Below are 12,066 nucleotides of genomic sequence, written 5' to 3' on the forward strand. Positions count from 1 at the left end.
GAGCTCTCTGCAGCAGAGGATGGTTAGGGTTTGATTTATTTTTAAGATTTTGGTGGGGATAGAGGAAGACTGCCCCCAATATCTCTCTGTGTCTCTGTGTCTCTTTCTCTCTTTCTCTCTCTCAGCCTCCTGGCAGCTACAGGAAGCCGCCGGACTGCCAGCGTGATGGCCCAAGGCTTCGCCCACCTTCTCGCCCTGGACAGGAAGGCCCTCCGAGAAACCCTGGCACATTACCCGGACTCGGAAAAGCTCCTCTTGGAGAAAGCCAGGTGTGCCCGGCCCTCCTAGAGGCTTGGCTCTCCATCCCCAAGGGGGGGCCGGGAGCCTAGTCCGCAGGTACACGGAGCAGTGCCGTGGGCCATGCGGGTGCCCCCCAACCCTACCCCCCTCACACGCCTCCCCACAGGGCTCTGCTCCGGGAGACGGCTCCAGCCTCAGCAGCGACCTCTCCTACGCAAGGACTTGCCTCCCTCTTCCCACCAAGACCAGACACCTGAGACTTGCAGACTCTACCTGGAGCAGCAGAGCCACCCCACGCGGCTGCTCAGACTGCAGAGAGCGAACCGCGCAGATGAGCAGAGGATGCAGCCCAGGGAGGCCTGGCCCAGAGCACCCCCACCTACCCAGCCCCCAACCATCCAGCTCCCACTTACTGGCTCAGAGGAGTTGGTTGGAGAAGAGAGTCTCCAGTTTCTCCCTGAGGCTCCCCCACGAGCTTTTGAGGGAAAACCACACTTTCTATAGTATTTTTATGGTGTTCAGTTAATACTTTTTATTTAAAAACTAGAGACCGGTGCACAAAATTTGTGTACTGGGTTGGGGTGGGGGGGCGGTCCTTCAGCCCGGCCTGCAACCTCTTGCAATCCGGGAGCCCTGGGGGGATGTCCAACTGCTGGCTTGGGCCTGTTTCAGTGGGAAGTGGGCTATGCCACCCTTAGCACTGCTGCAAAGGTGGGAGAGGCTCCCACCACCGCTGTACTCACCAGCTGTGAGCCCAGCTTCTGGCTGAGCAGTGCTCTCCCTGTAGGAGCACACTCACCACCAGGGGGCAGCTCCTATGTTGAGTGGGATTGGGATAAAACTGGCTCTCCGATTGCAAGGGTCCCAGATTGCAAGAGGGCACAGGCAAGGCTGAGGGACCCCACTGGGCTGGAAAGCAATGTGGGAGGTTGTCCAGCTGGGGAGAGACTTCGGGAGGGCTTCAGGGCATGTCCAGCCCAACTTGCTCAGTCCTGATCAGCCGGACCCCAGCAGCAAGCTAACCTACCAGTCATAGCATCTGCCTCCTGGTGGTCAGTGCACATCATAGCAAGTGGTTGCACAACCTTAGCATATCATTAGCATATTATGCTTTGATTGGTTGAATGGACGACCAGATTATTGGACACTTAGTATATTAGGCTTTTATTATAAAAGATATTTAAAATGCTATTGTCATAAAGTAACTAAGTAAATATTTTTTTTTTTTTGTCTGTGTCTAGATTTATTTTTTATTTTGCAAATGGACATCCAATTATTTCAGCACCATCCATTGAAAAGACTGTTCTTTATACATTAAATTGTTGGTGCTGCTTTGTCAAAGATCAATTATCTATATTTATCTGGATCTATTTCTGGACTTTCTATTCTGTTTCATTGACCTATGTGTCCATTATTTTGTGTGCCAGTCCCATGTCCTCTTGATTACTGTACATTTATAGGAAGTCTTGACATTGGGTAGTGTCTGTCCCGCAATTTTGTTCTTTTTCAGTATTGTGTTCGCTCTTCTAGGTCATTGCCTTTCTGTTAAACTTCAGAATCAATTCGTTGATATCTACAACCTCTGATTCTATTATATTCAACAGTTAATATTGTTCATCAGATTTTTTTTTAATTTCCTTGGTTTTTAGATTCACTTGTTGATAGTTACGTATTTGTTGTTCATAATTTTTATCTTTGTTTACCTTCTCTTCTGAAAGAACCCCCTTCAGCAATTCATATAATTCTGTTTTGGCAGTGATGAACTCCATTAGCTTTTTTTTATTAGTGAAGCTCTTTATCTGGCCTTCGATTCTGAGTGATAGCTTTGCTGGGTAGATTATTTTTGGCTGTAGGTTCTCGCTATTCATCACCTTGAATATTTCTTGCCATTCCCTTCTGGCCTGCATGGTTTCTGTTGAGAAGTCAGCTGACAATCGTATAGGTGCTCCTTTATAGATTACTACCTTCTTTGCTCTTGCTTCTTTTAATATTCTCTCTTTGTCTTTTGCTCTTGGAATTTTAATAATGATGTGTCTCGGTGTGGTCCTCTTTGGATTCCTTTTGTTTGGAGTTCTGTGTGCTTCCTGGACTTGTAAGTCTAATTCTTTCACCAGATGGGGGAAGTTTTCTATCACTATTTCTTTCAGTATGTTTTCGATATCTTGCTCTCTCTCATCTTCTGGGACCCCCATAATTCTGATGTTGGTTCGCTTGAAGTTGTCCCAGAGGTTTCTTACATTATCTTCAATTTTCTGGATTCTCTTGCCTTCTAGCTTCTGTGGAGGAGTGTCTTCTGGCTCTTTATGTTCCAAATCTTTGACTTGATTCTTGCGATCTTCCCTTCTGTTTTTAGGACTCTGTAAAATATTTTTTATTTCAGACAATGTATTCTTTATTTCTTGTTGATCCCTTATCATTTCTTGTTGACTCCTTATTAATTCTAGTTGATCTCTTTTCATATCCTCATAGGCCTTATCCATCTTTTCTAGGAAATTCTTGAAAAACCTTGTAAGCGTAGATTTGAACTCTATATCCAGACGCTTTTTGTCCTCCATTTCTTTCGTTTGTGATCTATTTTGTTGTCGCATTTCGCAGTTACAGATGGGGCGGGATTTCAGGGTGGAGCCTACAGCCTTGGCTTCTGTCAGCCCCGCCCTATGCGGGTCCTTCAGTGCTCGCTGCCGGCGCCTCTGAGAGAAAGGTGCCCTCGATTTTCGCCTGCTGCCAAACAGTCTATGCTCTCCCCCAATGAGCCCGGTGTTACGAAGCGAGTCCCCAAGAGATGGACCACCGGAGCCAATTTGATTAAGCATGCTAGAGTTTATTACAGATTCGAATCCGGGCTCAAACCTTGGCTGACGCAGCAGCCGGCAAACACCCAGGTGAGAGCCCTGATGGAGGGGCAGTCCCTCCTCTTATACCTCCCTTCCCATTCCACTGCTGGTAAGTCACTCCTGATTGATCCCTCAGAACAAGGAACTGGCCCTATCTCTTGGGCCCGCTAGATTGACTGTCACATGGTTTGTCACACCCTGGTTAGCCCCTCAGGACAAAGAACTGGCCTTATCTCTTAGGCTAGGCCTGCTGTCACAGTCACATTCCCTACTGGTCTTACTGGAGAATCAAATCTTTGATTCATCCTCTTCCCTGTCTTCCGTAGCAAGGTTATGGTAGTGAGTTCGGAGAACCATGATCTTAAGGTCCTGGACTCTGGATTGTATTAAACTTACCAGAGATCTGAACAAACAAGGTCCCACAGTTAGAGCTAGCAATAGAATGAGGAGGGGGCCGGCTAAGGCACTAATAAGAGTTGTTAGCCAAGGGGACCACGTAAAGAGGTTTTCATACCAGTTCCCCTGGCTGGCCCTGGCTTCCTCCCTTTCCTTTAATCTTTTTCTTAGTTGGCTAAGGCTCTCCTTTATGACTCCAGAGTGGTTGGTATAAAAACAACAAGCTTCACCCAGGGCTAGGCAAAGCCCTCCCTGTTTGAGAAAAAGTAGGTCTAAACCTCGTCTATTCTGGAGGACAACTTCAGCTAGGGAGCTCAGTGACCCTTCTAGCTTGCTGACTGTACTCTCAAGAGTGCTAAGGTCAGTATCTATCTGTTGGCTCAATTCTTTGTAGTCCTGGTTCCCCTTAACAAGGGCTGATGTTCCCACAGCCGCTGATCCTGCAATTCCAATTCCCAGTAAAAGGGGAACAAGGACTGGGGCCCTCTTAACCCGGTTTGGGGCGAGACCTAAGTGTTCTCGGCCCCCTTCCCCAGAGAAGTAATAGACCTGAGGAAGTATGTGTGCTAAGATGCAAAGGCCTGGCGATTCCTTGTCTATGAGAAACGGGGGAAAGGCACAAGGAGTTATCCCATTGGTACAAGCCCACCAAGTCCCTTCAGGGGCAGCCAGCAGGGCTGCTCCTCCCCGAGATGGCTCCTCCGGTAGCAGGATGGTGGAGGCGCAGGATGAGGCGTAGAAAGAGTCCTTCAGAGGGTAATTAGCAGGCATCAAGCATGTCCCTTGTCCTTGTAGATCCCCGAGGGTGAGTTTCGGGTTACGACCCCACTGGCAGTGATCCTCCGCAGCATCCATGGAGATGTTCTTTATGTCCTGTGGGGTATCTCCAAGAGAGATGTTAACAGCAATCCCTGAATAATAAGGGGGTTCAGGGTTGAGACATAACCAACAGTCATCCGTGAGGTTGGGGGAGGATTTGTTTAGGAACCTGAACATGGCTTCTAAAGTTCTTAATACATTCGTGGGGAAGTAGAGAGGTGCGTCCAGTTGGCCAGGCTTCAGTTTATTTGCTACTCTAATTGCTACTCTAGGGGAAAAGTTCAATGGGGGATGATAGGTGGGAGTTGGTGGCCCTAGAATGGGTCTCAGGGGGCCTATAGGACTTCCCTGATGTGGTAAGGATTTTCTTTGTATTGTAAAGAGAATCCCAGGGTCCTTTCCAGAAACGTAGAGTCTGAGGCCCCATGTCTTCCCTCCCATCCAATAACTTGCTCTCCACGTGATGATTTCGAGCTTCACTGGGTTGCAGTTACCTACACGGCAAGTTCCAGCTTGGTCTGGAGCCCCTGGGCGTATCTCTCTGGTGAATCTGATATCCCTATCTCTAGTTGTCCAGAGGGCAAGAGTCTCACATCCCCATGCAGCGCAATAATAACTATCTTTACCCCCGCACTCACTAGGACCTTCCCGAGGGCAGATGTAATGTTCACTGTGCCATAGTCCTTTTTCTAGGCTACGATCCCCGCAGCCGTAGCCTTGGACTGCTGCCCCTCCTCCTCCCCGGTATCCAAATCTTAGAGAGTTCCCCTTCCTCGATCTTCCCCAATCTTCTCCAAACATTTTACATAGGTCAAAATGAAGGGTAGGGTACCCGGCTGTTGTAGTATTTGCTATTACAGATCCATCTAGAGTTCGAGTAACTTCCCAGCGATAGAGGGTAGGCCGAGAGGGGGTAGAGGAACTTGCCCCTGTAGGGCTCAAGATGAGGACGACTAGGAAAGGGAAAATTTGACCTTTAGAGGGTCGGACGTGGGTTGGATTCTCCATTCTCCCTTCTGGTCACCCTCTGCCTTTTTCAGTCGGGTGTGGTGGATCCAATGTTGCTTCCCTGCAACCTTTACCGCTGTGGGGGTGCTGAGGACAACAGTGAATGGGCCGTCCCACCGAGGCTCAAGTTGACCGGGGTTGAGCTTCTTAACCCAGACCAGCTCCCCAGGTTCGACGACTGGGTTTCTGGAAGTTTGGCTTCTCCCTGTCTCTTCTCCTCTGACTGTCTTCTGGATTGCTCTCCGAGTAAGCTGGAGTGCCTGCAATGACTTAAGAAGATGTTGGTTGTGAATGGCCCCGAGATGTTCCTCCCCAAGCCTGGGAAGGATTGGGGGTGGCCTTCCAAAAATGATCTCATAAGGGGTAAAACCCTGTGAATAAGGGGTACATCTGGCCCGAAGGAGGGCGAAAGGGAGGAGACTTACCCAATCACCGCCAGTTTCGAGTCTCAGTTTTGTTAAAAACTCCTTGAGGGTCCGATTCATCCTTTCTACCTGTCCTGAACTCTGAGGTCTGTATATGCAATGAAGTTTCCAGTTAATTTTTAGAGAGGATGCCAATTGTTTGGTGACCTGGGCGGTGAACGCCGGACCATTGTCAGACCCCAGATATAGTGGTAGGCCAAACCGGGGGAGAATTTCAGAGACTAATTGTTTAACCACTACCTGCGCTGTCTCTTTTCTGGTGGCAAATGCCTCTGGCCAACCCGAGAAGGTGTCCACTAATACAAGGAGGTACCTGTAGCCTCCTCTCACCGCAGGTAGCTCCGTAAAGTCCAGCTCCCAGTGCTCTCCCGGGGTGCTTCCCCTGAACCGAACTCCAGGTTCCCTAACTTGAATAGGGTTAGGATTCACCCTGGCACACGTGTGGCATCTTCGAGCAATGTCCTGAGTGAGTTTATACAGTCCCTTTAGAAAATAGCTCTTCCGGAGGAGCTCGGCCAGTTTAGTTCCTCCCAGGTGGGTGTTCCGATGTGTTTGCTCAACTATTTTCCTTCCCAAGGCCTGGGGAAGGAAGATCCTCCCATCGGGCAGGCGGACCCATCCTCCTTCGTTCTTTGTCCCTTGGAGCTTCTGACCTAGTTCCTCCTCCTCTGAGGTGTAATGAGGGCTCGGAGGAGTGACATCCCTCTGGAGGATCAGGACCTCCAGGGGCCCTACTGGTCTTTTGGCAATGTCCCTAGCTGTTTGGTCGGCTAGACGGTTTCCCCTGGATATCTCAGAGTTGTCTTTCTGGTGTCCCCTGCAATGGATGACTGCCACCTCCTTGGGTCCCCAAACTGAGGACAGTAAGTTCAGGATTTCTTGAGAGTTTTTAATGTCCTTCCCTCCTGCCGTGAGGAGGCCCCTTTCCCTGTATAGGGCTCCATGTACATGAACAGTGGCAAAGGCATACCTACTGTCCGTGTAGATATTGACTCTCTTTCCCTTTCCCCATCGGAGCGCCTGGGTTAGGGCAATCAATTCAGCCCTTTGAGCAGAAGTCCCATGTCCTAGGGCTTGCGCCCAGATGACAGTTTCCAGAGTGACTACGGCCGCTCCTGCATATCGGGTGCCCTCTTCCACAAAACTGCTCCCATCTGTAAAGAGGGTCTCATCGGCCTCGGGTAGAGGGATGTCAGTGAGATCCGCCCTTAGAGAAGTCAGGGATGTGAGTATCTCGCCGCAATCATGGAGTGGGGCATCCTCTCTAGGCTCTGGCAGCAACGTGGCAGGGTTTAAGGCAGCAGTTTGGAGGAAACTTATTCTTGGAGGATCAAGAAGGAGGACTTGATACTGGGTTATTCGAGCATTTGAAAGCCACCTTTCTGGGGGGGCCCGTAATAGCTGTTCCACATTGTGGGGAGCCGTAACTTGAAGGTTCTGGCCAAAAGTCAACTTTGATGCCTCCTTTACCAGGGTGGCTGTGGCCGCAATGGCGCGTAAGCACCCGGGCCACCCAGCAGCCACAGGGTCCAGTCTTTTTGACAAGTAGGCAACTGGCCGTCTCCAGGGACCTAGTGTCTGGGTTAGCACCCCCTTCGCTACTCCCCGGGACTCAGCTACAAACAAGTGAAATGGTTTTTCAAGGTCTGGCAGGGCCAAAGCAGGGGCACTCACCAATGCTGTCTTGAGTGCATTGAATGCTTCTTCTTCTGCTGTAGTCCAGGTAAGGGCTGGATCCTTTCCCCCAGTGGCGGTGTACAGTGGCTTAGCAATCTCTGCAAAGCCTAAGATCCACAGTCTACAGTACCCGACAGCCCCGAGGAACTCCCGTACTTGCCTTTTGGTGGTTGGAGTGGGGATCTGCAGGATGGCTTGAATCCGGCTCTGAGAGAGGGTGCGCTCTCCTCGGCGAAGATGGTACCCCAAATACGTAACCTCAGTCTTGCAGAGTTGGGCCTTTTTAGCTGAGACTCGGTAGCCGAGGCTCCCTAGAGTTTTTAGTAAGTCCCGGGTGACTTCTTGACACTCCGATAAAGATGAGGCAGCCAGGAGGAGGTCATCCACATACTGGAGTAATGTGGCCTCCGGATGCCTGGCTCTGAAGTCCTGGAGATCCTGACTTAGAGCCTCATCGAAGAGAGTGGGAGAGTTCTTGAACCCCTGGGGCAAGCGTGTCCAAGTCAGTTGTCCTGAGTCCCCTCTCTCTGGGTCTACCCACTCAAATGCGAAAATGGGCTGACTCTGGGATGCTAAGGGGAGGCAGAAGTATGCATCCTTTAAATCCAGCACTGAATAAAATTGTTGGTCTGGTTTAAGGAGGCTGAGCAGGGTGTAGGGGTTTGGAACAGTTGGGTGTATTGTCTCTACCCGCTTATTGACTTCCCTTAAGTCCTGGACTGGCCTGAAGTCCTCTGTGCCTGGTTTTTGCACAGGTAGGAGTGGAGTGTTCCAGGCCGATTGGCACGGAACTAAGATCCCTGCTTCTTTAAGCCTCTTGATATGTTTGGAGATCCCCACCCTGGCTTTTCCACTGATTTGATACTGGCGGACACGGACTGGCAGAGCAGTGCTCAGGAGTTGGACGACTATTGGGGGCCGGTGCCCTGCGAAGCCTGGCGGATTCGTTTCAGCCCATACCTCCGGGATCTCCTGGTGCCACTTTGCTAGGAGGTCAGATTCCATCCCCGGGGAAGGCTCATCGAGTAACCTGTACTCTTCTTCAAGCGGGAACGTAACAAGAATTTTTCCTTCCCCCGTTTTGACTTGGGGGCCCTCCTCTGTGAAGGAGATAGTGGCCTTTAACTTTTGGAGGAGGTCCCTTCCCAGGAGTGGCTCGGGGCATTCAGGGATGACAAGGAAGGAATGAGTGACTGTTTTCTCTCCTATGTTGGTGATGCGGGCCTGGGACCAAGGGTAAGATTTCAGTTTCCCAGTTGCCCCCACAATAGCTGTTCTTCGGGAGGACAATGGGCCTTCAGGCTCTAGGAGGACAGAGTGGGTGGCCCCAGTATCTACCAAGAAGTCAACAGGCTTGCCCCCCACGGTTAGTGTTACCCGGGGCTCCCGGGGGGTGGAGGAGCCCTGACGTCCTCAGTCTACTTCTTCCACCAAGACTGGACTGGGCTCCGACCTCTTTTCCCTTGGTCTCTCAGGGCACTCATTCTTCCAATGACCTGTCTTCTTGCAATACGCACACTGATTCCGCCCGAGCAATTGTCTCTGACCTTGCCTGTGCCATCTTCCTTTTCCTTTTCCTTTTCCTTGCCCATTTCCCCCTTTTCCTCTGTCCCTCTCTTCTATGGCTATGAGGACCTTGGCCATCTTCTGGGTCAGGGCCTGTGATGGGTCCTCTCGGTTTTCAAAAACCCTCTGGGCTATAGCCAGCAGCTCAGAAAGAGACTTCCCTTCAAAGCCTTCTAGTTTCTGTAATTTTTTCCTGATGTCTGGGGCTGACTGAGCTACAAATTGGACCACAAGGGCTGCCTGATTTGCCGGGGCATCAGGATCTATAGGTGTATACGTCCTATAGGCCTCACATAGTCGCTCGAGGAAAGCCGCCGGACTCTCATTTGGCCCTTGTTTGGTCTCGGTCACCTTAGAGAGATTGGTAGGCTTTCGAGCGGCAGCCCGAATGCCTCTCAGGAGAACCTGGCGGTAATGGTCAAGAGCCTCCCTTCCTGACATCGAATTGTGGTTCCAATTAGGGCGGGCCAAGGGGAAGACGGTGTCAATCAGGGCTGAATCTGTAACCGGCTCCCCATGGCCGTCAAGAACTTGCTTTCTCCCTTCAGTCTTTATTCTCTCTCTCTCCTCTCTGGTAAACAGGGTATTTAGTAGTTGTTGGCAGTCATCCCAGGTGGGCTGGTGAGTGTAGAATACAGACTCCAGTAAAGTTATCAGCCCCTGGGGGTTCTGCGAAAAGGGGGGATTCTGATTCTTCCAATTGTATAAATCCGAGGTGGTAAAAGGAACATAAGTCCTTAGGCTCAGCCCATGGGAGTCCGTTTCTCCCACCTCCCTAAGCGGTAACAGGGCAGCCAGTCGGCTTTCACTAAACTGAGCTCCCGAACGAGTGTGGGGAGGGCTGAGGGGGAGCTCATCAAGGGTGGTCCCTTTCCTATCCCCCTCACCAGACCTGGAAGAGTCAGGTGACACAGGGGGTTCCTTCTCGGCGGCTCCTTCTCGGGGCAGGGGGGGATACTCCACTCTCATCTGGGATCTCACTGGGCGGTCAGGCCCCTTCCCCTCGCCTGGCGAGGTAGTGGAGGCAGCTGCGGCCACATAAGGGGGTGGGCAAGGGAATTTCAGGCCCAACATCGGGTCTTCCTCAGGAGCCTCTAAAACAGGGGGTGCTGAAGGGGCCTGACTCGGCTTCTCTCTGCTCGCCTGTGGCCGGGCGAGTAAGACGGACCTGGGAGGTCTCTTTCCCAATTTTCCTTTGTCAGGGAGACAACCACACTTCTTCAGCCATTTGGGGTTATCAAAAAGAACATCAATCCAGATATCAATGTATGGAATTTGGTCCGGATGCCCGGGGCTTCCATAAACTATCCGCCGGACTCCCGTACAGGGCCCCATGTCTACGGTCCCTGTTGAAGGCCAATCAACACCAAATCTCGGCCACTCCAACTCACAGAGTCTCCGGAGAGTGAAGGCATCTACAGAAACACCATAGCCTTCACCCCGTTTTCTGAAGTCAGAAAAATTTTTAATCATACATTCAAGGGGACTTAGGTGACTCTCCTTCGAGTTTCCTTGCCCCATTTCTCTCTTTCTTCCCAATCTATAAACAGTTAGGCAACAAATAAGTCCAAAACAAATCCAAAAGAGAAAAAACGAAAACACTTTTACCAATTCTCACACACTTGATTGCGGCCGCACTCTCTCAACACTCACAACACTCACTCAGACCAGAACAACACTCACTCAGACCAGAACCATGGAATCTCCACATTCCAAAACCAACCAGAACCAGGGAGTCTCCAGACTCCAAAACCAGGCCTCGGTGGTCGTCACCACCTCGGTTGCGAACCGGGAGTTTAGCGGCGTCCCGCCTCCCGAGTTCACGATAACAGGGTACGTACCAAACCAGGACAAGAAGCTTCAAGAAATTTAAAAGAAAAACCAGGCCTGACTTACCGGCGCCGAGCAGGCAGATCCGGGCGTGGTCCGATGTTCCAGAGGACGTGAAATTTCTTAAATTTTTTTAGAGGGGCTTACTGAGAAGCCCCCCTGGTGGGATCTCACTGGAGCCTCCAAATGTTACGAAGCGAGTCCCCAAGAGATGGACCACCGGAGCCAATTTGATTAAGCATGCTAGAGTTTATTACAGATTCGAATCCGGGCTCAAACCTTGGCTGACGCAGCAGCCGGCAAACACCCAGGTGAGAGCCCTGATGGAGGGGCAGTCCCTCCTCTTATACCTCCCTTCCCATTCCACTGCTGGTAAGTCACTCCTGATTGATCCCTCAGAACAAGGAACTGGCCCTATCTCTTGGGCCCGCTAGATTGACTGTCACATGGTTTGTCACACCCTGGTTAGCCCCTCAGGACAAAGAACTGGCCTTATCTCTTAGGCTAGGCCTGCTGTCACAGTCACACCCGGAACTGGGGTTCAGTTCAGTTGGAAGTGGAGTTGGAGGTGGCGTTCAGAGCAGTCTGGAGCCCCAGTCTCCTTCCCGTCAGGGAGATCCCGCGGCACAGCCGACCGTCCCTTCTCTGCGCGCAGTGTGCGCGCCGCCACCGGGACCTCCTTTCGCCACTTCCCCGGGGTTCTGCCTTACAGCCCAGCTCCCTATGGCTGAGCCTGAGTCCCCGGGGTCTGGCTTAAAACTGGGGATCAGAGCAGTCGGGGGCCCAGCACAGTCGGAGTTTTATCTCCTTTCCGCTAGGGAACGCCCGCCAGGCACTCGGCCTCCCTCCTCTCCGGCTCTGTCCTCTCTGCGCGCCGCGTCTCCGCGTCTCCGTACCTTGGCTTTTCCAGCTCCTCCGCACCTCCTTCTGGTTTTCTCCTTGCTTCTCGCTGTAGAATTTCCAGTCAGTCAACCTTCCTGTAGTTCTGGGCAATATCCGTTTTATATTTTAGTTGTATTTTATTGAAATTGTTGTGTGCGGCTGCGGCTAGGTGTTCACCTGGGCGCAGCCATCTTGGATCTCTAAGTAAATATTTTAAAAGTGAAGCAAGGAGGCCTTTGGCACCTAACTTAAAGAGTGGGGAAGAGGATGCTGGGGGACGGAAACCTGGCTCAGCCTGCGCTGCCTGCTCCCTGTGCCTGCAGCTCAGCCATGCACCCTGGGCCAGCGCGGCGCCCCATCAGCCGCATCCAGATCAGCCCTGCCCCGTG

The 12,066-nt window shown here is 51.4% G+C and overlaps 1 protein-coding gene across 1 annotated transcript in view; it reads left to right on the forward strand.

The window, feature by feature from the left end:
* Positions 1 to 573, forward strand: part of CNGB3 (cyclic nucleotide gated channel subunit beta 3) — a 52,749-nt gene extending 52,176 nt beyond the window's left edge. Inside the window, exons 12-13 of the mRNA XM_045581599.1 lie at positions 126 to 269; positions 407 to 573. Of these exons, the coding sequence (XP_045437555.1) occupies positions 126 to 269; positions 407 to 497 (235 nt within the window). The 3' untranslated portion in view covers positions 498 to 573. The remainder of the gene's footprint in view (positions 1 to 125; positions 270 to 406) is intronic.
* The last annotated feature ends 11,493 nt before the right edge of the window (positions 574 to 12,066 follow it).

The sequence above is a fragment of the Pipistrellus kuhlii genome, unplaced genomic scaffold (genome assembly GCF_014108245.1).
Source record: "Pipistrellus kuhlii isolate mPipKuh1 unplaced genomic scaffold, mPipKuh1.p scaffold_m20_p_14, whole genome shotgun sequence".
Classification (NCBI taxonomy): Eukaryota; Metazoa; Chordata; class Mammalia; order Chiroptera; family Vespertilionidae; genus Pipistrellus; species Pipistrellus kuhlii.